At 46.2% G+C, this 27,305-nt stretch overlaps 1 protein-coding gene across 1 annotated transcript in view; it reads right to left on the bottom strand.

The window, feature by feature from the left end:
• LOC138293971 (uncharacterized) overlaps positions 1–27,305 on the bottom strand; it is a 90,830-nt gene that overhangs the window by 54,308 nt on the left and 9,217 nt on the right. The window contains exons 3-5 of the mRNA XM_069233231.1: positions 25,082–25,202; positions 13,079–13,195; positions 2,471–2,568 (exon numbers count right to left, since the gene is read on the bottom strand). Coding sequence (XP_069089332.1) covers positions 2,471–2,568; positions 13,079–13,195; positions 25,082–25,202 — 336 coding nt within the window. The remainder of the gene's footprint in view (positions 1–2,470; positions 2,569–13,078; positions 13,196–25,081; positions 25,203–27,305) is intronic.

The following is a 27,305-nucleotide window of genomic DNA, read 5'->3' on the forward strand; positions in this document are numbered from 1 at the left end:
TATCAGAGGTTATGGGTATCTCACTCTTCTTCATCCCTGCTCTTTCCCTTTTTTAGTGAGTCTATAATTGTCTCTTGTGCTCTTTTTCTCACTATCTTTTCCCTCTATCTTCCCTCTTGTTTCTCCCTCTCTATTCTTTCTACACCTCTTCCTCTCACAACACAGACACTGCCTCTCATCCACATATCTCTGTAATGCCCTTTCATTCTCTGTATACCTCTATTGTTCACAATATTTCTCTCTCTCTGCCTCACACACGCTCTGTCTTATTCTCTTCACATCTCCTTTTCTCTTCCTCCCTCTTTCATCTACTTGCTATGCCTCTGCCTTATTCTCTCCCTCTCTTTCCTTCATTCTTTCTCTCTATGTGTGTCTGCCTGTCTCCCTCACTTCCACTCTACCCCTCCTTAGATCCTCCCCTTCTTTCTTTCTCTCTCGCCTGCTGTAATTTTCTCCTTTCAAGGTATTCACTTTGCTTCTGTTCCTCCACAAGCATTTCATTAAATTCTTGACTGGAGTATTTTTTTATTTCGATTTTGAGCCCCAATATACCTCCTTACAATCTTATTTCCACCTATGGTGCTCATTTGTGTAGCTCAAGTCTTCACAAAGAAAATATATTTATATAGGGTCCAATTTTCTCTCTGGGAACATATTCTCAGAACATTTTGGCCCAAGCAGTCATCAAAAACACCAATGTGACTGCACCGCCCTAGGACACGGGCCTTGTATTTATGGCCCCCACAGTTTTAAAATCCCCACTTTTATACCACATCTTACTCAACCCAAGGACTCTTTAACTGAAACAAGAGCACAATTAAATTAAACTCTGGAACCCATGGTCCTGCCATCAGGACAACCTTCGCAGCAATCAAATTCAAACCACATCCTGACATCTAAAAAAACAAAAAAAAACTATTGCCTATAGTACAAGATACAGTAAAAACAAAGAACAAAACAGCACAACATTCCCTTAAAACAATACATTAATATTTTAAATCTAATCACTCTGGGAATCATTAACAATCCGAATCACAAAGATCTCAGCTCTTTCATGGTATTTGAAAAGAACAGCAAACTTAAACTAACTTAAACCAAGACTAAATCCAATCCAGGATTCAAAGGCTGAAAGTGTTAACCAAAGTAACTCAATAGAAATCCTCCATCCTTACATTAGATCTTAACCAACACAAAATTTAAATCAGGACACAACCACTTCAAGACAGGAAAGTTTATTCAAAACTACCATACATCAAGGATTAGCTAGAAAGCAAAAATAGATGTAGAACAGAGTTTACAGAAAATCAACAATCCAAAATAACACCATACTTCACTCTATACCACCAAACAGCTGAAACTTTAAAAAAACACCTGCCAAAACCAAAAATGTGTATTTTAGGATCAGCCTGCTTAAAACGTGAATCACTAAATCAAGTGTTTCTCAGCAATAGATACACCCAGAGACCAAAACAGCTATATTTACTATACAGTGCACCATGGCACACATTAGCACAATAGTGTCATAATTTATGATGTTATTGTGGTGCTTTGCTGGATTAGCGCCATAAATTTTGGCAGAAGTCTACCAAATCACAGGGAGACCCATAGGTTATTATGGGATCATCAGTTTAACGCCTGCCCTGAGCCTATAATTAGTCTTGTAAATTTCAGTGCGCCAATGTTTTGGGCCTCCCTGCTTGGGAACGCCCCACTTGCATACATTATGGGGGTCATTCTGACCCTGGCGGCCGGTGACCGCCAGGGTCACCGACCACGGGAGCACCGCCAACAGGCTGGCGGTGCTCCCAAGGGCATTCTGACCGCGGCGGTTCAGCCGTGGTCAGAAAGGGTAAACCGGCACTCTCCCGCCGGTTTACCGCTGCCCCATTGAATCCTCCATGGCGGCGGAGCGCGCTCCGCCGCCATGGGGATTCAGACACCCCCTACCGCCATCCTGTTCATGGCGGGAAACCCGCCATGAACAGGATGGCGGTAGGGGGTGCCGCGGGGCCCCCGTAAGAGGGCCCCACAAAGTATTTCAGTGTCTGCTTTGCAGACACTGAAATACGCGACGGGTGCAACTGCACCCGTCGCACCCCTGCAACTACGCCGGCTCAATTCTGAGCCGGCGTCCTCGTTGCAGGGGCATTTCCGCTGGGCCGGCGGGCGCTCTTTTGGAGAGCACCCGCCGGCCCAGCGGAAATGTTTGAATGGCTGCCGCGGTCTTTTGACCGCGGTGCGGTCATTTGTCGGCGGTACCTTGGCGGACGGCGGATGGTGCAGGTACAATGTGGAGCAAGGGGTTACAAAGTGGCGCAATGCATGCATTGCCCCTCTTTGTAAATATGGCGCACGGTGGGGGCCTCCTTAATGTCTCTTTAACGTAAAAAAAAATGATGCTAGGGCAATGCAAGGAGGCGCAAGGGGCTTGTAAATATGCCCCTATGTTTGTGGCGGATCTGATAGTTACCTTCCTCCAGTAGCGAGTGCGTGCACTGAGAACGGCTGTTCTGTGGAAGGTCCACTGTGGTAGAGACGGATCTGGTGAGCGCCTTCGTTCAAGGAGACCTGAAGAGTAGGGAACAAATCACTGCAGTCAGAACCTAGAATGAAGCAAACGCCATATTTTCCGGACTTTGGATCAAGGATCTTCTAAAGCAGCTCATTGCAAATGCTTCAGTTTCAACTGCATGAGGCTTGCATCTTAATAAGTGTGAGGGGAGGGAGCGTCAGAAGAATGGATTCATAGCAAACCATAACTGTGACAGACAACCTCCAGACATGACACCCTATTATTTAATCGAGACACTCCAACTGAGCTCTTCCAAAGTACCTTCTTGATGTTCAGAAGTAAACACTTCCCATGCCTGTTCTGAAGCCTTATGTAGGGCAGCACTTGAAGAGGCTAACGTCTGAAAAACGAGTGATGGTACTGGAGGGATTGTCTTCAGGTTTGCCCGGCATCCTTCGCCAGAAACGTGATGGACGCACTCTACATATGCTGATGAGTTACAGCTGAGACCATGCCTTTTATTCTAATGTACATTTGACTATTAGCTAACTATGAGGAGAACCCATGGATGCACTCTTACCAGATGATAAGTCTTCCTACGTCTAGAATGCCTTTCAATGCCCTCTGGGTCAGGTCCATTGACTTGACATCTTAACATAATGCTCACAAAACAATTCCTTCTGCAAATCCCTTACTCGCTGGCACTATGTGCCCTTAATACCAATCTTTTGCACACTACTCTTCAAACCACACTATGGGCCTGATTCTAACTTTGGAGGACGGTGTTAAACCGTCCCAAAAGTGGCGGATATACCACCTACCGTATTACGAGTCCATTATATCCTATGGAACTCGTAATACGGTAGGTGGTATATCCGCCACTTTTGGGACGGTTTAACACCGTCCTCCAAAGTTAGAATCAGGCCCTATTTGTCTCATTTTGAGTGCATGACAAGTGCAAAATTGTGTGTAAGTGATGGTTGCGCCTGTTGTTACTGTTAGCACACCACAGATTTCGTGTATGTTTTACTCAGCCGTGGGTATTTGCTTGCAGTTTCCTCGAGGTATGAAGTGGGGGTAATTGCACTGGCAAAACCATGGGGCATATTTATACTCTGTTTGCGCCGAATGTGCGTCAAAATTTTTGCCGCACAATCGGCGCAAACCCTGCCCCATATTTATACTTTGACGCCCGACCCCGCGGGTGTCAAAATTCCACCATGTGCGTCATTTTTTGGAAGGGGGAACCAGCCTTGCGTTAATTATTGCAAGGTAGGCGTTCCCTTCCAAAAAATGACTTTAAGGCCTGTGCCCCTTATTTATACTCTGGCGTCATTTTGACGCACAGGAGTGGGTGGGCCTTAAAAAATGGCGCACAGCCTGATGTGCGCCGTTTTTTAATGCCTGGGTCAGGGCAGGCGTTAAGGGACCTGTGGGCTCGGAAGGAGCCCAGAGGTGCTCTCCCCTGCCCCCAGGGACACCCACTGCCACCCTTGCCCACCCTAGCAGGACACCCAAGGATGGAGGGACCCATCCCAGGGAAGTAAAGGTAAGTTCGGGTAAGTATTTTTTCCGATTTTTTTTGTGGCATAGGGGGGCCTGATTTGGGCCCCCCTACATGCCACTATGCCCAATGACCATGCCCAGGGGACATAAGTCCCCTGGGCATGGCCATTGGGCAAGGGGGCATGACTCCTGTCTTTGCTAAGACAGGAGTCATGTCAATGGAGGTTGGGCGTAAAACAAAAATGGCGCAAATCCGGTTTGAGGCCTGAATTTTGCTTCAGACCTGATGTGCACCATTTTTTGACACACAGGCCCATATTTATACTTTTTGACGCTAAACTGCGCTAACGCAGTTTAGCGCCAAAAAATTTTGCGCCGTCTAACGCCATTCTGAAGCGCCATGCGGGCGCCGTATTTATGGAATGGCGTTAGCCGGCGCAAGCAGACCGGCGCTGCCTGGTGTGCGTGGAAAAAAACCACGTAGACCAGGCAGCGCCGGCGTTGGGCAAAAATGACGTTAGGGCGTCTTAAAATGGGGCAAGTCAGGTTGAGGCAAAAAAATCGTCTTAACCCGACTTGCGCCATTTTTTAACGACGCCCATCCCCCATCAACATGACTCCTATCATTGTAAAGATAGGAGTCATGCGCCCTTGCCCAATGGCCATGCCCAGGGGACTTCTGTCCCCTGGGCATGGTCATTGGGCATAGTGGCATGTAGGGGGGCACAAATCAGGCCCCCCTATGCCAAAAAAAAATATTAAAAAAAAAAAAAAAATACTTACCTGAACTTACCTGAATGTCCCTGGGGTGGGTCCCTCCAGCCTTGGGTGTCCTCCTGGGGTGGGCAAGGGTGGCAGGGGGGGTCCCTGGGGGCAGGGGAGGGCACTCTGGGCTCATTTTGAGCCCACTTGTCCCTTAATGCCATGCCTGACCCAGGCGTTAAAAAGCGGCGCAAATGCGCCGTTTTTAGCCACGCCCACTCCCGGGCGTCTCTTTTGCCCGGGAGTATAAATACCACGTAAAGGCCTGGGAGTCATTTTTTAAGACGGGAACGCCTCCCTTGCATATCATTAACGCAAGGAAGGGGTTCACGCTAAAAAATGACGCACATTCCGGGAACTTTGGCGCTAGACGCCTCTAACGCCATAGTATAAATATGGCGTTAGTTGGCGTTAGTTTAGCGTCGAATTTGCGTCGAAAAAAACGACGCAAATTCGGCGCAAACGGAGTATAAATACGGGCCACAACCCCCATTTTCCTATACGCCAGCGCTGCCTGGTGTGAGTCATTTTTTTTTACGTACACCAGTCCGCAGCGCCGGCTAACGTCATTCCATTAATAAGGCGCCCGCATGGCGCGTTGGAATGGCATTAACCGGCGGTAAAAAGTTTGACGCACAACTGCGTTGGCGCAGTTGTGCGTCAAAAAGTATAAATATGGGCCCATGTTGTATGATGAATACAACGCAAAACAAGCATTAGCAATGGTAATGGGTCTTGCTTATAACTGAAAGTTCCTCCTCTGCTACTGGTGAGTAAAGATACCCAGTGCATCATAATGCATGGCCTGTGTTTTTCACGCTTGCACTCATGCATCCATTCATTCACCCGCTGACTCATTCTCTCATCAACAATAACAGAAAGACACGTACACACACACAACGTCAACAAACATATGCAAGGTAAATTAAAAGAAGAAAAGAAGAAAAAAAAGACAAATGCTATCACTTAAAAGTGGTGGGCCTGTGCTTGCAATAAAAATTAAGTAACAAATTAAACACAACAGTTAGCAGCGATCTTAGAATGATATTAAGTATAGTGAATAACCCAAGGCTAACACATGTTGCTTCAAATTGTGATGGTCATCTTGAAAAGGTAAACAAATGATACAATATGAACAATACCATTCAAGATGCCTATCAATTTAGGAGCAGTAGCTGTGGGATGCAGTGCACCGCAAACGAAATTAGTAGACGAACAGCCTTGTAGCGTCCTTTACTTAGCTGCCAGGTTCTCCAAAAAAAACCAGCAGAGGGAACTACAAAAGTGAGAAATTTAGAACTAAAGTGAAGCACATTCAGGCCCATATTTATACTCCGTTTGCGCCGAATTAGCGTCATTTTTTTCGACGCAAATTCGGCGCAAAACTAACGCCATATTTATACTTTGGCGTTAGACTCGTCTAGCGCCAAAGTATGAGTAAAGAGCGTCATTTTTTTGCGTGATGCCTTCCTTGCGTTAATGAGATGCAAGGAAGGCGTTCCCGTCTAAAAAAATGACGGCGACGCAAATGCGTCGTATTTATACTCCCGGGCAAAAATCACGCCCGGGAGGTGGCGGGTCAAAAAACCCTGCATTTGCGCCACTATTTAACGCCTGGGTCAGGGTAGGCGTTAAGGGGCCTGTGGGCTCAAAATGAGCCCACAGGTGCCCTCCCCTGCCCCCAGGGACCCCCCCTGCCACCCCTGCCCACCCCAGGAGGACACCCAAGGATGGAGGGACCCACCCCAGGGACATTCAGGTAAGTTCAGGTAAGTATAATTTTTTATATTTTTTATTTTTTTTTGTGTGGCATAGGGGGGCCTTATTTGTGCCCCCCTACATGCCACTATGCCCAATGACCATGCCCAGGGGACATAAGTCCCCTGGGCATGGCCATTGGGCAAGGGGGCATGACTTCTGTCTTTACTAAGACAGGAGTCATTTAAATGGCGTCTGGGCATCGAAAATAATGGCGCAAATCGGGTTGAGGCGATTTTTTTGCCTCAACCTGACTTGCCCCATTTTAAGACGCCCTAACGCCATTTTCCCCCTACGCCGGCGCTGCCTGGTCTACGTGGTTTTTTTCCACGCACACCAGGCAGCGCCGGTCTGCTAGCGCCGGCTAACGCCATTCCATAAATACGGCGCCCGCATGGCGCTTCAGAATGGCGTTAGACGGCGCTAAATTTTTTGACGCTAAACTGCGTTAGCGCAGTTTAGCGTCAAAAAGTATAAATATGGGCCTCAATTTCAACCATATGTCCACATGCGATCAGAATGACATTGGCTGAAGTAAGCTGACCCATTGTTGGTTGCTATCTGCTGTTATGGGCTGATACAGAATGAGAATGACTCTCAAACAGATCAATGGCTCAGGAGAAGTGACCCAAAGTCCTTCTATCCATGTATATCTATGTAAATATTTGTATGTTTTTCTTAAATATTAGGGCCAGGCAGACATCTTAAGCTGTCAGGCTGGATCTAAACATTTCACCAATATACACTGCTAAATGATATACGTGAAATTACAAATATGCATACAATTACAGTTACAATACAATATACAGCCCCTCTCAAGAGGCCTAACAGTGATTCCAAAATTAAAATCTTCTACCCCCCCCCCCAAGGCTTGTCAGAGGTGGGTAACCAACAACAAATCCCTTTCCTTTCACAGTTATGTGTCAGATTTCATTTAATAACATTCTTATATCCAGGTTTTAGCACAATGTAATAACAATCCACCCTTACTGGCCTATTGTCTTTATCATGCGTTTTCACTATAAATGAGACAGCCCTACTGCCTTTGTCAAAGATTTTTTGTAATAGACATACCAGACATTGAGCATATGACTTGACGTTTTTGATTAGCCAACAAGGTTTGTAGCCTTTATCATTAGCTTGCCACCATATCCAACGCTGGCCTATGTCATTGAGCGTAAACTTTGCCACAAGGCAACGATCAGCTATAAATGCATATAATTACAAATATGTACAAAGCTACACTTGGCAGCAATATAAACCCCTTGTACGTGGACTAACAAGGATTCTCACAGTGCAACCTGAAGGGCTTTTCAGAGGGGCTAACCCGTACCATAACCAGGGGCGGCTCCTCCACAGTGGCGGAGGAGCGTCGCCCCCTGGCTGAGCCAGGAGATGAAAAATAAAACAATAGCTTGCTATTGTTTTATTTTTCATTTTTCATCTGCTGGCTCAGCCAGCCGGGGCAGGCAGGGGTGGGGCTGGGCCACGGGGAGGCGGGTGGGGGGGAGGAGGGGAGAGTGCACTAAGTGCGCATGTGTGTTTGGCCGGCTGACTGAGGCTGGCCAAACACACATGCGCACTTAGGTTTCTCCAACCCAGCTATATACACGGCCAGGCTGGAGAAACAGCACAGACCCCAAGCTTGTGTCTGAGCGGCAGTGACTACTGCTCAGACTAATCCTGACGCTGCCTACATGCTATGTTTAGCATGTAAGCAACTCCGGGATTGATGGGCAGCCTGTTCTGGTGTCCCAGCTAATGCTGGGTCACCACAAGAGGAGCAAGGTGGCAGGAGACAACGGCGGGAGATGGGCCGCACAAGGTAAGTGTTTTCTTTCTTTTTCTTTTTTTAAAATGTTGTCCCCGCCCCCCCCTTGACATATGCGGCAGCCGGCGTTGACCTTAACCATTGCCTTTGAGATTACATGTAACAAAACATCTGTGTTCAGGCTTGATCACAATATAATAATCCATCCTAAATGGCCTATTGGCATTAACATATGCTTGCCACAGGAAATAAGTCGGGACTAGAACTTTTGTCATAATTATTCGTAACAAACAGCTCTGACAATATTTTTCCAATTTATTCTCAATGAAGCCGAGATACTTTATAATTGGTTTGTCATAATAACCAGCTCAGGCCTACTGTATTGAGCATACGCGTTACCACAAGGCAGCCAAGCGGCACGTAGGAATACAATTATAAATATGGAAAACAATTATGTTTGGCAAAAATATATGCAACCTCTCCTAACAGAGCCTAACAGGGAATACCAAAGTATAAATCTCTTACTTCCAGGGATTGTTACAGATGGTAGCCATCACCAAAACCCGTGCCTAGTACCGTAAAGTAATAGAGATTGCCTGCAACAAAGTAACTGTCCAAAAGCTTTAACACAGTGTAATAATAATCCACCCTTAAATGGCTATTGGCTTAAACATATGCCTCTCACAATAAATAAGTCAGGCCTTTTGCATTTGTCACAGCTTTTAATAATAAACAGATCATATCTATGGCATTTGACTTAAAGTTTCCCAGTGGATAAATCAGATCTACTTCTTTTATTAGTGGCTTGTAACCCTGAAAAACACCCAGTATTACTGTAATGATCCTAAGCGTTCCTTTCCTACAAAGCATCCATCACGCACACAGTTATGCAATTACAAATAGGTACAAAATGACCACTGATAAAAAACATACACAATCCCTGTGAAAAGAGCTTACAAAGGTTATCACAGTGAAAGGTGTCATAAGGGAAGAAAACAGAAAGGGACATATTTATACTTTTTGACGCACAACTGCGCCAACGCAGTTGTGCGTCAAAAATTTTAACGCCGGCTAACGCCATTCCAAAGCGCCATGCGGGCGCCTTATTTATTGAATGACGTTAGCCGGCGCAGCTGACTGGTGTGCGTCAAAAAAAATGACCCACACCAGGCAGCGCCGGCGTAGGGGAAAATGGAGCTTGGGCGTCAAAAAATGGGGCAAGTCAGGTCTGAGGCAAAATATTGGCCTCAACCCGATTTGCGCCATTTTTTTTTTACTCCCAACCCCCATTGAAATGACTCCTGTCTTAGCACAGACAGGAGTCATGCCCCCTTGCCCAATGGCCATGCCCAGGGGACTTATGTCCCCTGGGCATGGTCATTGGGCATAGTGGCATGTAGGGGGGCACAAATCAGGCCCCCCCCTGCCCTGACCAGGCGTTAAAAAATGACGCTAAAGCGGCTGGACGTAATTTTTTAAGGCCCGCCCACTCCTGTGCGTCATTTTTGCACGAGAGTTTAAATAAGGCGCACATGCCTTAGAGTCATTTTTTAGAAGGGAACGCCTACCTTGCATAACATTAACGCAAGGTAGGTGTCCACGCTAAAAAATGACGCAAACTCCAAGATCTTTGGCGCTAGACGGGTCTAACGCCAAAGTATAAATATGGAGTTAGCTTTGCGTCGGATTTGCGTAAAAAAAAACGACGCAAATCCGGCGCAAACAGAGTATAAATATGCCCCAAAATTTTTTGCTTGCTAGGGTAATCTTTAGGATTCTATGTAACCAACTATCTGTTTACAGTTATTAACATGTAATATCAATCCACCCTTAAAAGCCTATTGGCTTTAACGCATGGTTTTCACATAAAATAAGTTGGCCTTACTGCCTTTCTTACAGCCTTTCACAAGAAACAGATCAGGCCTATGACATCTGACATAACTTTTCCCAATGAACCAACGAGGCCTATAGTCTCTGTTACTGGCTTGTGAAAATATCAACACAGTCCGACCGTATGGAGCACAAGCCGAATATGTACTAAATCACAGCTGGCAAAACAACAGACCTCCTATGGGGGCCTAGCAAGCACCATCACAATGCACATTTCTGTATTGGGGTTTGTCAGAGGAGGTAAGCAACACCAAAACCCTTGCCTCTCAGGGAAATCTGGGGGAATACTTGTAAAAATACCTGTGTGCAGGCGTTACCACAGTATAATAACAATATCCCCTCTATGGCCTATTGGCCTGACATATTTTCTCAGACCAAATAAATCAGCTTTTGTCATAATGTTTCATGATAAAAAAGATCAGATGGGTGGTAGGGGAACAGTGAAGAAACACACGTAGACCAAACACAGCGCACTGTGCTACAGGCGTGTTCTGAATCACAAATAAGTACAGAGGTACAGTGGAAAAACACACATGGATCACTGCGCACTCTGTTACAGGCATGTTCTGAATCACAGATCAGTACCTGGGTACAGTGAAGAAGCACACACGGACCACAGCGCACAGTTACAGACATGCTCTGAATCACAGATAAGTACAGGGGTACAGTGGAGAAACACACATGGACCACAGCGCACTCTGCTACAGGCATGTTTCTCAATCACAGATAAGTACTAGGGTACAGTGAAGAAACACACCTGGACCACAGCCCAGTCAGCTACTGGTGTGTTTTGAATCACAGATAAGTACCGGAGTACAGTGAAGAAACACACATGGACCACAGCGCACTCTGCTACAGGTGTGTTCTGAATCACAGATAAGTAATAGGGTACAATGAAGAAACACTAATGGACAACAGCGCACTCTGCTACAGGTGTGTTCTGAATCACAGATAAGTATAGATATGTTCTGAATCACAGATAAGTACCATGGTACAGTGGAGGAACACACATGGACCACAGCGCACTTTGTTACACGCATGTTCTGAATCACTGATAAGTTCAGCGGTACAGTGAAGAAACGCACATGGACCACATCACACTCTGCAACAGGCATGTTCTGAATCATAGATAAGTACAGGGGTACAGTGAAGAAACACACATGGACCACAACACCTTCTGTTACAGGCATGTTCTGAATCACTCATAAGAACAGAGGTGCAGTGAAGAAACACACATGGACCACAGCACACTCTGTTACAGGCATGTTCTCAATCACAGATAAGTACTAGAGTAAAGTGAAGAAACACAAATGGACAACAGCACACTCTGCTACAGGTATGTTCTGAATCACTGCTAAGTACCAGGGTACAGAGAAGAAACACACATGGACCACAGCACACTCTGTTACAGGCATGTTCTCAATCACAGATAAGTACTAGAGTAAAGTGAAGAAACACAAATGGACAACAGCACACTCTGCTACAGGTATGTTCTGAATCACTGCTAAGTACCAGGGTACAGGGAAGAAACACACATGGACCACAGCCCACTCAGCTACTGGTGTGTTTTGAATCACAGATAAGTACCGGAGTACAGTGAAGAAACACACATCGACCACAGCGCACTCTACTACAGATGTGTTCTAAATCACAGATAAGTAGAGACATGTTCTGAATCATTGATAAGTACCATGGTACAGTGGAGAAACACACATGGACCACAGCGCACTTTGTTACACACATGTTCTGAATCACTGATAAATTCAGCTGCACAGTGAAGAAACACACATGGACCACAACGCACTCTGCTACAGATGTGTTCTAAATCACAGATAAGTAGAGACATGTTCTGAATCACTGATAAGTACCATGGTACAGTGGAGAAACACACATGGACCACAGCGCACTTTGGGGGTCATTCTGACCCTGGCGGCCGGTGACCGCCAGGGTCACCGACCACGGGAGCACCGCCAACAGGCTGGCGGTGCCCCGTCGAGCATTCTGACCGCGGCGGTTCAGCCGCGGTCAGAAACGGAAAGTCAGCGGTCTCCCGCCGACTTTCCGCTGCTCGGGAGAATCCAGCCATGGGGATTCTGACACCCCCTACCGCCATCCTGTTCCTGGCGGGTCTCCCGCCAGGAACAGGATGGCGGTAGGGGGTGCCGCGGGGCCCCTGGGGGCCCCTGCAGTGCCCATGCCAATGGCATGGGCACTGCAGGGGCCCCCGTAAGAGGGCCCCACAAAGTATTTCAGTGTCTGCAAAGCAGACACTGAAATACGCGACGGGTGCAACAGCACCCGTCGCACCTTCCCACTACGCCGGCTCCATTCGGAGCCGGCCTCCTCGTGGGAAGGTAGATTTGCCCTGGGCTGGCGGGCGGCCTTTTGGCGGCCGCCCGCCAGCCCAGGGCAAATCTCAAAATACCCTCCGCGGTCTTGCGACCGCGGAGCGGTATTTTGTCGGGGGTAGACTGGCGGGCGGCCTCCGCTGCCCGCCAGTCTCGGAATCACCCCCTTTGTTACAAACACACATGTTCTGAATCACTGATAAATTCAGCGGCACAGTGAAGAAACACACATGGACCACAGCGCACTCTGCTACAGACGTGTTCTGAATCACAGATAAGTACAGGGGTACAGTGGAGAAACACACATGGACCACAGCGCACTCTGCTACTGACGTGTTCTGAATAACAGATAAGTACAAGGGTATACAGAAGAAACACACAAGGACCATAGTACACTCTGTAACAGGCATGTCCTGAATCACTGGTAAGTACAGGGGTACAGTGGACAGAACACACATGGATCACATCACACTCTGCTACAGGCATGATCTGATTAACATACAGAGGGAGGGATGGGGCGAAGACCCTCACCTGGACCCCAGCAGAGTCCGCTGCCGGCGCGTTCTCGGTCCCTGATTCCAGAAAGAGGTTGAGAGCTGCCCATCCGATGAGCACCAGCTTCAGGCTGAACCTGTTGATGGAGTAAAGCTGGAGGCGAAAGGAAGAGAAGATTAAGAAGTTACCACACAGGGGAAAAGGGTAACATCATAAGGACAATTATTTCTTTTTTTTTGGCTTTGTTTAACACTTTAATAATCCAACACTACCCACTGCTTGAATTGTTCTGGGAATAACCAGGAGTTGTTATTGGGAAAAGGTGCCATGGGTCTTGCAATTTAAACCTATGGGGCATATTTACAAGCCCCGGCGTCCCTAAGCGCTGTCGTAGGGTCATTTTTCTTATGCTATGGCGGCGCTAAACAGGCCCTCACCCTGCGCCGTATTTACAAAGTGTCACAATGGTACCATTGCGCCACTTTGCAAACCCTTGAGCCACATTATACCTGCGCCAAGTATAATACATGCAAGGGAGGTGTTCCCCCGCAGGGAGGCCCAAAAAAACCTGCCACATTGAAATCTACAAGATTTCCCTCTGCTATTCTAGCATAATTTGTTAATGCCTGCCCAGGGAAGGCTTTAAAGTGACGCTAGTGCTATATCCTATGGGTCTCCCTGAGCTTTGCTGGACTTGCGGCAACATTTTTGGCCCTAGACCACCAAAGTGCCACAACTGCACCAAACATTTTGGCGCAGTTGTGCTAACAAAAGCCATGGTGCACTGTATTGTAAATACATCGCTACTGTAGTGTCGTCAGGGGGGCACCTGGCAGTGCAAGGAAACTGGCACATCGGAGCCGATGCACCAGTTCCTTGTAAATATGCTGCTATATATTCTGTAAAAAAGGCAAATTTTATGTAATTAGAGATCTACTTTCAAAATGTCAGGCCACAATGCTGAAGAATTAGGCGTTTTGTTCAAAAGACTAGTTTCATGTTAGAATTACCTGTGAAATGTAATTCCCATTGCTATACAAATCTGTTGTAATGATTAGCAGACGCACACTTTTCGGATTTTCACCCTCAGGCTAGGAAGAGCCCACGAATGCTTCCCCTGTACTGGCCTCACTCTACCAGCTCCCACGGTGTGTGGCACAGACCTGGTTCTCGCCCTGTGACTTTGAACATAAACAAGGACACAGGAGCTCATCCGATGGCATCCCGTGCAGGTATCATGGCACTAGGAATGGAACCTCCTGCGGTAAAGTCGCCATTAACACATATAGGATCAGTGTCCGTGTGCCAGCAAGGGAGTGGTCCTGTATCACACAAGCCGATATGGCCTTTTTGGGGCAGATTTACTAAGCAGTCACACAGTGCTGGACGACAACTTGCTGCCCTGCACTGCGTGACAGGGAGAGGTCGGAAATGTGCCATATCTACTAGATATGATGCATGTTTGCTATCGCACTGTGCTGGCACACTATGTGCTTTCTAGTGCCAACGCAGGCACCCTTGCGCCATTGTGCAAGGATGCCTGCATTACATGCAGGATTGTTTTTTTTGCGGTAAGGGGGACCTTTGTGTACAAAAACAATCCTTAGATGCATTTTCCTCTTTGAATAATGAGGAGAAATAAAGATATTCCTCCTTGATATGTCTGTGGGTGGAAGGCATACCATTTTCACACAATCCCAGGTTTACTGACCTTAGTAAATCTGGGATTGCATCAAAATGAATGGGTGGATGCATGGGAACACCCATGCTTCATCCATGGAACACCTTCTCAACACAGAATAACGGAAGGCAGCGATTTGCGCTGCCTTGCGTTATTCTGGATTTATTAAACCACAGAGCCACGCAAGGTCACTTTGCATGGTTTAGTAAATCCCGCTTGATGGATCACCCCAAAACCTTCCAGGAAGGAGTTGAGATTGCTTAACATTTTGGAGGGAAATTATTGTGAAGATTTGAAGATTCGTCAAACGGTGACAAAGTTATTAGCAAACCAAAAATTCCATTTTATATGGCAATCCAGTGCTAACTATTACTACACAGTGGCGGCTACGACTGTGTAATCTATCTATCTATCTATCTATCTATCTATCTATCTATCTATCTATCTATCTATCTATCTATCGGCATGCTCTTTTTCTTTTGCAGGAAACAGAAGCCACTCAAAGGAGATCATTTCAATGACTCATTTCTTCTTGGACATTGCAGAAAGCACTCAACGTGTTTCGACCTCTTGGTCTTTGTCACTGCGACAGTGTCACTATGTACATATTATTTTGCTAAAATGTATTTAATTTATTTTCATTTTTAATTTACTTAATTTTGTATTCCTTTTACTTTATACATTTTAAGGCAACCTCTATTTTTGGCAGTGTTCTTTTTCTTTTTATGGCCTTAACCTTTTCCATAAATTGATATTTTCATATATATTGAGACAAGATTAAGACCATAAAGGTTGTATTTTAACATTAATACTCACCAGTACTTACTTATCTGCAATGTAATAACTTCTGCGATGCAGTGACAACCTATGTAATTGAAATAAAAACCTACCTGGGATATAGTGACTCCCGATGCAGTTCTGGTGATGTTGTGACTCCCAGTGTTGTGACCTCAATGCTGTTGGTAAAGCCTGAGGTTGCCCATAAGTCTCCCAAGGATAGTATAGCTCTTGTAATGGCATTAAAGGACATGATCTGACCACAATTCAACACCACTTCCATCTTCCTGTTGTTTTAACTTGTATGGAAAAAAGAAAGCTACACTCACAACAATCAAAAGGTAGTGCTTTGTCGTGTTAGGACTAGGACAAAGAAGACAGATGAGAATATAATGCCTGTTTTACAAGGATGTGTATGAATTGGATCGCAATGATCGTTGCATTGGAGACTGCCCATATTGGGAGTGGTGAAGGGCCTCCAAAGGGCATAGGAAAGGAATTGAAAACCATAATGGCCATCATCGACCCTGGGCTAAAATCACAAGCACCATATCCGATCTCTTGCTCTAACACCGTGTTCAGTGCCAGGAATGGATTGATAGGGGTCAGTAAGGGAGAGAGAGATCAAAGACACTCATTGGGATTATTTGGGCTAGGCCTTCCCAGCTGTCCCCTTGTCATTCAGATTCTTGTGCAATAAATATTGGCCTGATTGTGGTCCTGGGCCCAGCTGAGAATTGAGGACCATATTTATGACCCCCTTTGGGTCGCTCTTACACCACGCAATGTGGTGCAAGAGCGACACAAATGAAAAATTAGATATATGAAGCCATGCAGGGGCACCTTGCGTGGTCCTGAGGGGCTTCAGAAACCTTGAGTAATGTAACACAGTACAAATCTCTGTGTTGCATTACTTTACGCCAATGAGGCATTTCCACAGGTGTTGCGTTGGTGTTCCCATGCAACATCCATGGATTTTGATGCATTCCCTGATTTACAAGAACAGATAAACCTGAGAATGTGCCAAAAAGATATGCCTCCCCAGGAGAGGCGTAACGAGGACAAATATCTTTATTTCTCCTAATTTTTTTCCTCTTAATGCAGCACACATAGAAAAAAGAAAAATACTCTCAGGATTGTTTTTTGTGCAGGAGGGTGCCCTTTCCTGCACAAAAACAATCCTGCGTGCAAGGCAGGCACCCTTGCACTATGGTACAAGGGTTTGTGCGTTAGCGCTAGACAGCCAAAAGAGCACCAGTGCAAGGGAAAAGGCAGGAATGCACCGAATTCTTTTAAATACGGCACATTCATGCCTTCTCCTTGTCATGCAGTGCACTGCATGACTATCCACATAAGTATGCCCATAAATGTCATCATGCATCACACTTTGTGATGTGTTAGAACAAGGAATGTTAGTATTTGAAAAGCTCAGTTGGAGATAGATATTTGGAGCTGCTGACCCTGTGCCTGGCCTTTGCCTCCACCTACTGCTCTCTTTTATCTGTATACTTCAAACTTATTAAAGCGAAGTTTGTACAAGTTTCAGCATCGCAGCATGCATCTTCATTTGGAAAAGTGATGACAGACTGATTTTCAAGGACCCAGAAAGCAGCAGGGACCTCACCTGAAGTTGAGTCATCTTTTGGGATCATGCATCCTGGAAACACCTAAGAATTAAGTAAAAATCCTGAGTCGAAACTCTGAGTGAGCCACGCATGCCCATCTTCAGGCAAGCGCACAATACAGTCGGCCACCACTGGAATGCAATTTTGTCTCATTGCAGAGTTATTATGTCACGACAAACACTTTATCACACACATTGGGATTAATAGCATCAGTATATTACTTGGATCCTGCACTGTGCAGTGCGCATTCCACTACTGGGTGCATTTTAAAAGTTGACCAAACACCACAGTGCCCCTGCAGTGCATTGCAAGTCAACAGGTGCCATCTTTGCCTCCTAATTCCGAACTCAGTGCCCCTTTCTACTGTTGAGGCACGCTGAAGTGAGATTGTTGCAATTCCTTCATAAGGGAGCACAGTTTTCAGGTACCTCCTTTACGTTAAAGATTATTGAATCTCTGGCTTTTTACAACCTGGATTTCACATAGCTTTGTGGTGAGATTATATCATTACTGATGAGTATGTTTAGAAATTACACAGAGAAATTTGGAGAAGTTTTCACCAATGAATTGGGAATTGAGAATATAAAGGTTTTGAGAAATAGGTCGATTTGAAGAATGGGCTTATCTATTTTAGGCATAGAATAAGCAACATTTAGGCCCATATTTATACTTTTTGACGCTAAACTGCGCTAACGCAGTTTAGCGTCAAAAAATTTTGCGCCGTCTAACGCCATTCTGAAGCGCCATGCGGGCGGCGTATTTATGGAATGGCGTTAGCCGGCGCAAGCAGACCGGCGCTGCCTGGTGTGCGTGGAAAAAAACCACGTAGACCAGGCAGCGCCGGCGTTGGGCAAAAATGACGTTAGGGCGTCTTAAAATGGGGCAAGTCAGGTTGAGGCAAAAAAATCGCCTCAACCCGATTTGCGCCATTTTTTTACGACGCCCAGACGCCATTTCATGACTCCTGTCTTAGTAAAGACAGGAGTCATGCAACCTTGCCCAATGGCCATGCCCAGGGGACTTGTGTCCCCTGGGCATGGTCATTGGGCATAGTGGCATGTAGGGGGGCACAAATAAGGCCCCCCTATGCCACCCAAAAAAAATTAAAAAATATAAAAAATTATACTTACCTGAACTTACCTGAATGTCCCTGGGGTGGGTCCCTCCATCCTTGGGTGTCCTCCTGGGGTGGGCAGGGGTGGCAGGGGGGGTCCCTGGGGGCAGGGGAGGGCACCTGTGGGCTCATTTTGAGCCCACAGGCCCCTTAACGCCTACCCTGACCCAGGCGTTAAATAGTGGCGCAAATGCGGGGTTTTTTGACCCGCCAACTCCCGGGCGTGATTTTTGCCCGGGAGTATAAATACGACGCATTTGCGTCGCCGTCATTTTTTTGGACGGGAACGCCTTCCTTGCATCTCATTAACGCAAGGAAGGCGTTCACGCAAAAAAATGACGCTATTTGCCAATACTTTGGCGCTAGACGCGTCTAACGCCAAAGTATAAATATGGCGTTAGTTTTGCGCCGAATTTGCGTCGAAAAAAACGACGCTAATTTGGCGCAAACGGAGTATAAATACGGGCCTTACTGTCTTATAGAAACAAACTGAAGAGACCCTGAAAGGTATGTGCAAGGATGATGTCATCTTCACCTTGGGTGACTCTTCTTGTCCTTTCACTTAAAAACACAAGGAATTATGGCCCTCATTCCGACCCTGGCGGTTTCAAACCGCCAGGGTGGAGGACCGCGGGAGCACCGCCGACAGGCCGGCGGTGCTCCAATGGGCATTCCGACCGCGGCGGTAAAGCCGCGGTCGGACCGGCAACACTGGCGGTCTCCCGCCAGTGTACCGCCGCCCATAGGAATCCTCCAAGGCGGCGCAGCTAGCTGCGCCGCCGAGGGGATTCCGACCCCCCCTACCGCCATCCAGTTCCCGGCGGTTCTCCCGCCGGGAACCGGATGGCGGTAGGGGGGGTCGCGGGGCCCCTGGGGGCCCCTGCAGTGCCCATGCCACTGGCATGGGCACTGCTGGGGCCCCCGTAAGAGGGCCCCTAAATGTATTTCACTGTCTGCTTCGCAGACAGTGAAATACGCGACAGGTGCAACTGCACCCGTCGCACAGCTTCCACTCCGCCGGCTCGATTCCGAGCCGGCTTCATCGTGGAAGCCTCTTTCCCGCTGGGCTGGCAGGCGGCCTGAAGGCGGCCGCCCGCCAGCCCAGCGGGAAAGTCAGAATCACCGCCGCGGTCTTTCGACCGCAGAACGGTATTCTGGCGGCCCCCGACAGGCCGGCGGCGACCGCCGCCGGCCAATGTCGGAATGAGGGCCTATGTCTCTGTGCCGATCTACGTAATCTTGATGACACAATATGTATGTAAAGCCAACATATACAAGAACATTGTTTTGACTGTGGGAGGGGTAAAAGTGTTCTCTACATTAAATTTGGCCTGTGCTTATCACCAGGTGGAGTTAAGAAAAAGATCCCAGGTATTTATAACATCATAAGGAATATTCCAGTTTAAGAAAATTCCCTTTGGTATTGTGAGCACAGCTTCTGTTTTCCAGAGGATTAGAAAAGAGACTTTAAAAGGAATATATAGGCCCAATGTGTTCCAGGTCGATATACCTGTTTTAGATAGAACGTGGAATAACATGATCTAAGGTGAAAAAGATTGTTCAGGCAATGTCCAGTAAGGGTTTGGCCTTGAAACTAAAATAATGTCAATTTAGAGTCAATAATTTGGACTATTTAAGTCAAATGATTTCAAAGTACAGTATCAAGGGTAAGAGCATCCATGTTCAAGGTTCACAGTGGCTCCCGATCCTGCATCTAAGGAGCAACTAATGTACTTTCTTGGACTCGTGGAGTTCTGCTCAAAATTTGTGGAGCACTAGTCAGTGTAATTGGAACCACTCAGGGTGCTGTTAAAAGATGTGAAGGTTTTTTTGGATGGGGAAATCAATGTAGAGTGTTTTAAGTACTCAAGAATAATGTTGTACATGCTCCTTGTCGGTAGTCTTTTGTAGTTGGCAAAAATCTGGAATACTCAAGAACATTGTTGTACATGCTCCTTGTTTGAAGTCTTTTGACTTTCGTGTTTGAGCATCTGGAAGTCCCACTGGGAGTGTAGCAACTGTGTTCAATGCTTCCATGGCTTATTGTGAGAGAACAGGGCTGATTTCGGAGGCCCCCTAACGTTTTACCCCCATTTTCCACTTTTTGCTGGTGTTTTCCTGACTCTGATGGTGCCCTGGGTACTGCTAACTAGTCCCAGGGCCTGTGCTCTGTGTAAAATCAGTATGCAAATTAGGCTAATTATAATTAGCTAAGTCAACCTACCTATAAGTCCCTAGTATATGGTAGGGCATGTAGGTTTAGGGCATAGGTGCACTGCTGAGGTGCCCAGTGTCATTTTAAAGGCAGGCCTGCCTTGCTGGCTGCTTTTAAATTAAAGTTATATGCAAATTCGACTTTGGAATTAAAAGTAGTTCCAAAGTCTTAAACTACCTTATTTTTACATATAAGTCACCCTAAGGTGTGCCCTATGTGTCCCTAGGGCTGGGTCCCATGTAACTATAAGCAGGTACCTTATAAAAATAGTTTTATAAGCCCTGGTGAGGTAAAAACAGCCAAATTCGTTTTCCCTCATTGTAGTGAATGGCCTCCATAGGCTAGAATGGGGAGACTTTATTTTAATTTTAAAAGTCCCCTTAAGTGACAGATACCAAGAGTTTGGTATCAAATTAATTGTTATAATAAATCCCACAACTTCCAGTTTTTGGATTTAATGTAACTTGTTCAGGTAAAGAGTTTTAAACTTTACCTAAAAAGTTGCCAACTTCAGCCCTGCAGTGTTTTTGCTGCTGTGCTCTGATTGGCCAGCCTCTGGCAGCCTGGCCAGGCTGCCTTGATGAGGTGTGAAGTGGCCTGGCTTCACACAAAAAGATGTGCCTGTGGGAGGAGATCTCCCCTCAGCAGATGGTGAGGCAGGAAGGGGGAGGGCTGCCAAACTGGTCTTCAAAGGCAGAGAAGGACATTTGGAGCAACCCAGCAACACCCCCACATCCTGCAAACCCAGACACTTAGGTGCCCCCTTGATTAGATTAGGAGAGGGCAGGAGAGGGGTGTGATTTAGGATTTTTAGCCACACCAGTGGGTGGGCTCAGCCAGATGTAACCTCCAAAAATCACTTTCAGCCATGATGGATTTTTGAGGAATGTTGCTCCCTGGGATTGATTTTTGCCACACTTCCCAGGAAGTGGTCATCACAGGGGTGTAGTGTAGCCATTTTTAATATATCTTCATGCACGTTAGTTTAACATACTAGGCCGCTGTGCACTTTGCCCTAGATGTATTTTATTCAGTTTCACACTGTTATTTTACAATAACCAGTTTTACGGTCTTGTTTTATTTTCTTCTATCACACTGTTTAGCTTAGTTCAGCACTGTGTTCTCATATAATGCATTCTTGATCGCCCTGTGCTTTAGTCAAGGCTACAGTTTGGTACATTGACGGTAAACGTGGTAGAAGTTTAGTCTCCAGTATTCGTAGAAAATACACATCCTTACGTAGGGACATTTTCTTAGAACATCTGCGTGTTAGTTATATAAACACTTCCTAGTCCTACTTACGTCAAGAGGGAGATTCCAGCCAGGGATCCACAACTAGATGCTGAATGCCCAGTTGCAGATGCTGATGCAGATTACAGGCCTTTGCTCAGGTATGAGGGTTGATGTCCTCCCGGGGGAACCTGAAAGGCAGGCTTAGAGCTTAACATGCTGTGCTCGAAATATAACTGAGAGAGAAAATAATCTAGCTGCACTATGATAGCCTTATTCTTGTCCTTCACTCTCATCGTTACTATTTCAATCTTACTGTGTTGTATAGTTTTGGGGATTGCAGCTCACGCTTTGCTATCTAAAATGCAGTTGTTTTATTAAACCAACCTTTAAAACTCAAACTGCCTTTGTCATTTATATATGAGACCGTACTGTGTATAAGAGAACCGGTTGTGACCTAAGTGACCACGACTTCCCTGAGAAGTACTAAGATGTCATGCGATCGGCTGCCCAATTGTCTCTACCATTCGGGAGAGATGAGGCACTGCTAGTTAGCCAGAGCAAAACCTGGATTGCGAGTGACAAGTGTAATTCACCGTGGGTTAGACTCAGTCCCCCACACCGTGACCGATCTTGTTGCTCAAAATCCAGTAGTCTCATTAGGATAATGAGAGCCTACGCGACAGGGGGAAGGACCCTGCACCTGATTGGAGAACCAGGACCCCCCTGTTTTTCACACAGGAGCAAGGATAAAACTGGCAGACCTGCACCCACACCTCAGATCCCCATCAGATTCCAACAAGGAAGAACCACAGGAGAAGAAGGACTGCCCTGCTGGACCCCTGGCCTGCACCTGGACCCTGCACTCTGAAGGACTGCACCAGCTGAACGGTTGGGCTTCACCACAAGAAGGACTTTGCCTGGCTTCAACTGGTTCAAGGAGGGACTCCCTGTTTGCTACAGGTGAAAAATGGCTAACCAGAGTCCCCTGCACCAACTCCTGAAGAAATCAACCAGCTGACCACTGTCCAGTGGCCAAAAAGGAGTTTGCACCAGGTGCATTCTGGGAGTTGTAGTCCACAACCCCAAGGATCAACTCAGAGCTTCTGGAACCTTGGGGTGAGCTGTGGACCCCAAAAGAACCTTAAAGGAACATCTGGAAGAAGATCCAGAAGTTTGGAGAAGTTTGGAGAACTTTTGGAAAAAAGCTCCATAGAGGGACCGGACTCTAGCCGGCTTGCCTCAACTGCGACCCGGCCTGACTTGCAGGTTCGTCCCGGTGAAGAAAATCTCCAAGAGACTAAGTCCGAATGTAGGAAGTTGACCGGGACCTCCCAGCCAGCGTATCCGAGGAGGGCTCCAAGGACGTCAGATCAAGATCCAGGTTTACCCCAGTCGAAGGATTTTTCACCTCTAAAAAACGACTAAGTTTGAAGGTAGAAATCTCCACCGAGGGCTCCCGCGACGCGTTTCCGGAGAAGAGTTCCAGGAGGTCGGATTGGACTGGCAGGTTTGTCCTGCTGAAGAAAATCTTCAGAAAAATGACTAAGTCTGAAGGTAAACTTTTGACCGAGGCCTCCTGCGGGCTGTAGCCGAGCCGGGCTCCATCGCGGTCAGCCTTAAACTTTGACTTTGCCCCAGTCGAGGTGCGACCAGATGACCAGATTTGCGCTTTTTGTTTCTAGGCGCTAGAAAACAATAATTCTTTAAAAATTCATATCTCCGATTCCCATTATCCGATTTTATTCGTTTTTGTGTAATTCTAAAGATAAAAATATATTAAATTTTTATAAATTGGTTTTGGATTTTTAAACTGTTTCCTGTGTTTTATTTAATTACTGTTTGTGATATTTGAATGCTTTACACTCTGTCTCCTAAATTAAGCCTTGTCGCTCGTTGCCAAGCTACCAAGGGTTGAGCTGGGTTTAATTTACTGAGACCTAATTGGACCTAAGTGGAGGTCAGTGGCCTATTGCTAAGTGTAGGTACTTACCTGCCCTTACCAATAACCCATTTTCCAACACTTATCATCATGGAACCTGTCTTTATTATGGATGGCCAAAAAGAGGTGTGAGACACAGGAATGCCTGTTGAGTACCCTGTTTTGTCATAGAAACCTGCCACAGTTATATGTTGAGAGAATATGTTTTCTCATAAATACCTGTTACAATAGTATTTGGGCTCTGTTTTTTTTGTACATTAATGAGGGTAAAGGTGTGTGGTATTGGGTCCATCTGAAGATGGAACGTCAACTGCTGGTTCTGTGTTTCGACATCATAGCATCTGTATTTGCGACAATGATCAACAGACTTTGACCCTGACACATAATGAGTTACGGGGGAAGTAGACAGACTCAGAGTAATTTAGAGGAAAGTAAGGGACAGGGGCAATGTAGACTTGACAATGAGTTTAAGATGTGGCCTTGCATGAGACCTGGTGATGATAGCTGTGTCTTGGCCTCCAACCATTCGCACAGCAGTCTCCACACAACTGCTCTCCTATTTTCAGTGTGGAGTTGGTGGTGGAGAAGATTGTTTGGGACAATGAAAAAGACATACACCCTGTAAACAGTGTCAGCTTGGCCTAATTTTTTTGACAAAACAGCTAGGCCAGAATCACACAAGGACTAATGACTCGTAAAATTACAAGTGCGGAGTCTCCACACTTGGGGCAGAGTCTCTGCACTCCAAGTCCTGCTCTCTATCCAATAAACATATTACATTTTCCCTTCTTTTCGCTGCTTCCTCCCATCCTTCCCTCTATCAGCACTCCCATTTCTCTTCCAGCTCCTCTTCTTTGCCATAAGCCTTCTACAGCTATCCCCCGCCTCTCCCTTAAAGGCCATCCTCCCTCAAGCCATACATTATTTCACACAGCTGTCACTTTCCCTCCTGTTGCCATCTAACTTTGCTACACCTATTAGCCTTATCTCTACTCAATTCTTCTTTTTCTACTTCTACCCTCTCCCCTGCAGTGCCTTCTTCTCCCACCTGGGCCCTCTATCTCTCCACATCCCTCTTTATTCCAGTCTCTTCTTCTGTCCCTATCCCTCTCCTTTCTCTCCTTCAGGCAGGCCCTTTCCATCCTTCCTGCCTCAAACATCTTCAATCAGCACTGGGGAGTGTTGTTACTCCTGGTATGCTAGGTTTCCACTGTCTAGTCTGCTGAGTGGCTAATGTACCCAAGGTATACCCTTGTGTACACAGTGATTACAAGTAATCTAACTACATTTGTCATCAGAGACCTTGGTTCAACCAAGTCTCAGTGAGAGCAATTTAAGTGATCAGTTTAAGCAAAACAAAAAGTTGTGCGTGCTATTAGGAGCCCAATAATCAGATTCACGAAAAACTACACCTGCATAATAAAAATTACAAACTGGCCTAAAACACGTACCAACCTTCAGTAACAGTGTCGACGTTGGAGGCATCCTTGGATTCCTGATCTCCAGTGAGTAGTTGAAGATGGGCTCGAAAACACTACTGTTCAGATCTATTCCAGTGGAAATTTCTGGACCGATTCTAAGAAAAAAAAATTACAAATCAATGCTGCTAGAAAATACCACAAACTCCAGCAGGTGACTTTCTGCTTCTATAACTTGAAAACATATAACTATGAATAGCTGTGACCCTCAGGGCACCCTCATCACATTCTGTGATAGGCCCCATAATTTTGCACTATGCTACTGCAGCCTAGCTAGTGTCACAAATTGCTGCTGCCTCTCTAGTGTCATAAATTAATGCAGCCTCTGTAGTGTCATAAATTACTGCAACCTCTGTAGTGTCATAAATTACTTCAGCCTCTGTAGTTTCATAAATGACTGCTGCCTCTGTAGTGACATAAATTACTGCAGCCTCTGTAGTGTCATAAATGGCTGCAGCCTCTGTAGTGTCATACATTACTGTTGCCTCTCTAGTGTCATAAATTACTGCTGCCTCTCTGGGGCCTCATTTACTAGAGTCCTGTGCGGCCGGAGGGTCACGTTTTTAGACGATCCAGAGGTGCAGGCCTCTCAATCACACCTATGAGGTGATGCAAAGCCTCATAGATATGGCAAGGCAGCACAAAGCGTTGCGTTCCCTTACTCTGCATCAGGGAGGCGTTCCATGGGTGTTGCGATGGGTAAGGCGACTTGTGCTGCGTTGCCTTACTCCATATCTATGAGGCAGTTCAAAGCCATGCAATGTGGCTTTGCGTGGCCTCGTAGATATGGTTGAGAGGTTTGCACTGCCGCTGCATCACTAAATATGATGCGCCGGCACAAGCCTCTCAGAAATATGCCATTCAGGGGCATATTTATACTCCGTTTGTGCCGGATTTGCGTCGTTTTTTTTTACGCAAATTTGACGCAAAACGAACTCCATATTTATACTCTGGCGTTAGACGCGTCTAGCGCCAAAGTTCATGGAGTTTGCGTCATTTTTTTGCGTGGACACCTACTTTGCGTTAATGATATGCAAGGTAGGCGTTCCCGTCTAAAAAATGACTCCGAGGCATGTGCGCCGTATTTACACTCCTGGGCAAAAATGACGCCCGGGAGTGGGCGGGTCCAAAAAAATGACGTCCAGCCACTTTTGTGTCGTTTTTTAGCGCCTGGTCAGGGTAGGCGTTAAGGGACCTGTGGACTCGGAAGGAGCCCAGAGGTGCCCTCCCATGCCCCCAGGGACACCCTCTGTCACCCTTGCCCACCCCAGGAGGACGCCCAAGGATGGAGGGACCCATCCCAGGAAACTTAAGGTAAGTTCAGGTAAGTATTTTTTTATATTTTTTTTTGTGGCATAGGGGGGCCTGATTTGTGCCCCCCTACATGCCACTATGCCCAATGACCATGCCCAGGGGACATAAGTCCCCTGGGCATGGCCATTGGGCAAGGGGCATGACTCCTGTCTTTGCTAAGACAGGAGTCATTTCAATGGGGGTTGGGAGTAAAAAAAAATGGCGCAAATCGGGTTGAGGTGAAAGTTTTGCCTCAGCCTGACTTGCCCCATTTTTTGACGCCCAAGCTCCATATTCCCCTACGCCGGCGCTGCCTGGTGTACGTCATTTATTTTGACGCACACCAGGCAGCTCCGCCGGCTAACGCCGGCTAATGTCATTGAATAAATACGGCGCCCGCATGGCGCTTCAGAATGGCGTTAGCCGGCGTTAGATTTTTTGACGCACAACTGCGTTGGCGCAGTTGTGCGTCGAAAAGTATAAATATGGCCCTCAGTGTCATTACTTTGGGTGACAGTAACATCTGTTATTTACAGTACTTACAAATAGCGAAGCCTATGCTATATTTAAACATATTATTATTATCATAGAATATTCAGATAATGCTAAGTGGCTCCAAAAAAGCAACCTTGCTGAGCTTTATCAAGTTTTTTTATTGAACACTAGTTCCTTTTACAAAATACAAACAGAAACTAATGCCTAAGAATTTGTTCAAATGCAGTTATACATTCAAAACACCATATTTTCCACTACTGTTTGTAAGATAAAATGTAAAATACAGTAAAAATAAAAGTAAGAGATCAACCATTATGTGATTAAACCTGTGTAAAAAGGCCTCAGCCTGTTTTAGTCTGAGTTTCGATGGGGTTGCATCTAGATGGTAGTTTCACTAAACAAACATCACTTCG

The sequence above is a fragment of the Pleurodeles waltl genome, chromosome 4_2, assembly GCF_031143425.1.
Source record: "Pleurodeles waltl isolate 20211129_DDA chromosome 4_2, aPleWal1.hap1.20221129, whole genome shotgun sequence".
NCBI classification, from domain to species: domain Eukaryota; kingdom Metazoa; phylum Chordata; class Amphibia; order Caudata; family Salamandridae; genus Pleurodeles; species Pleurodeles waltl.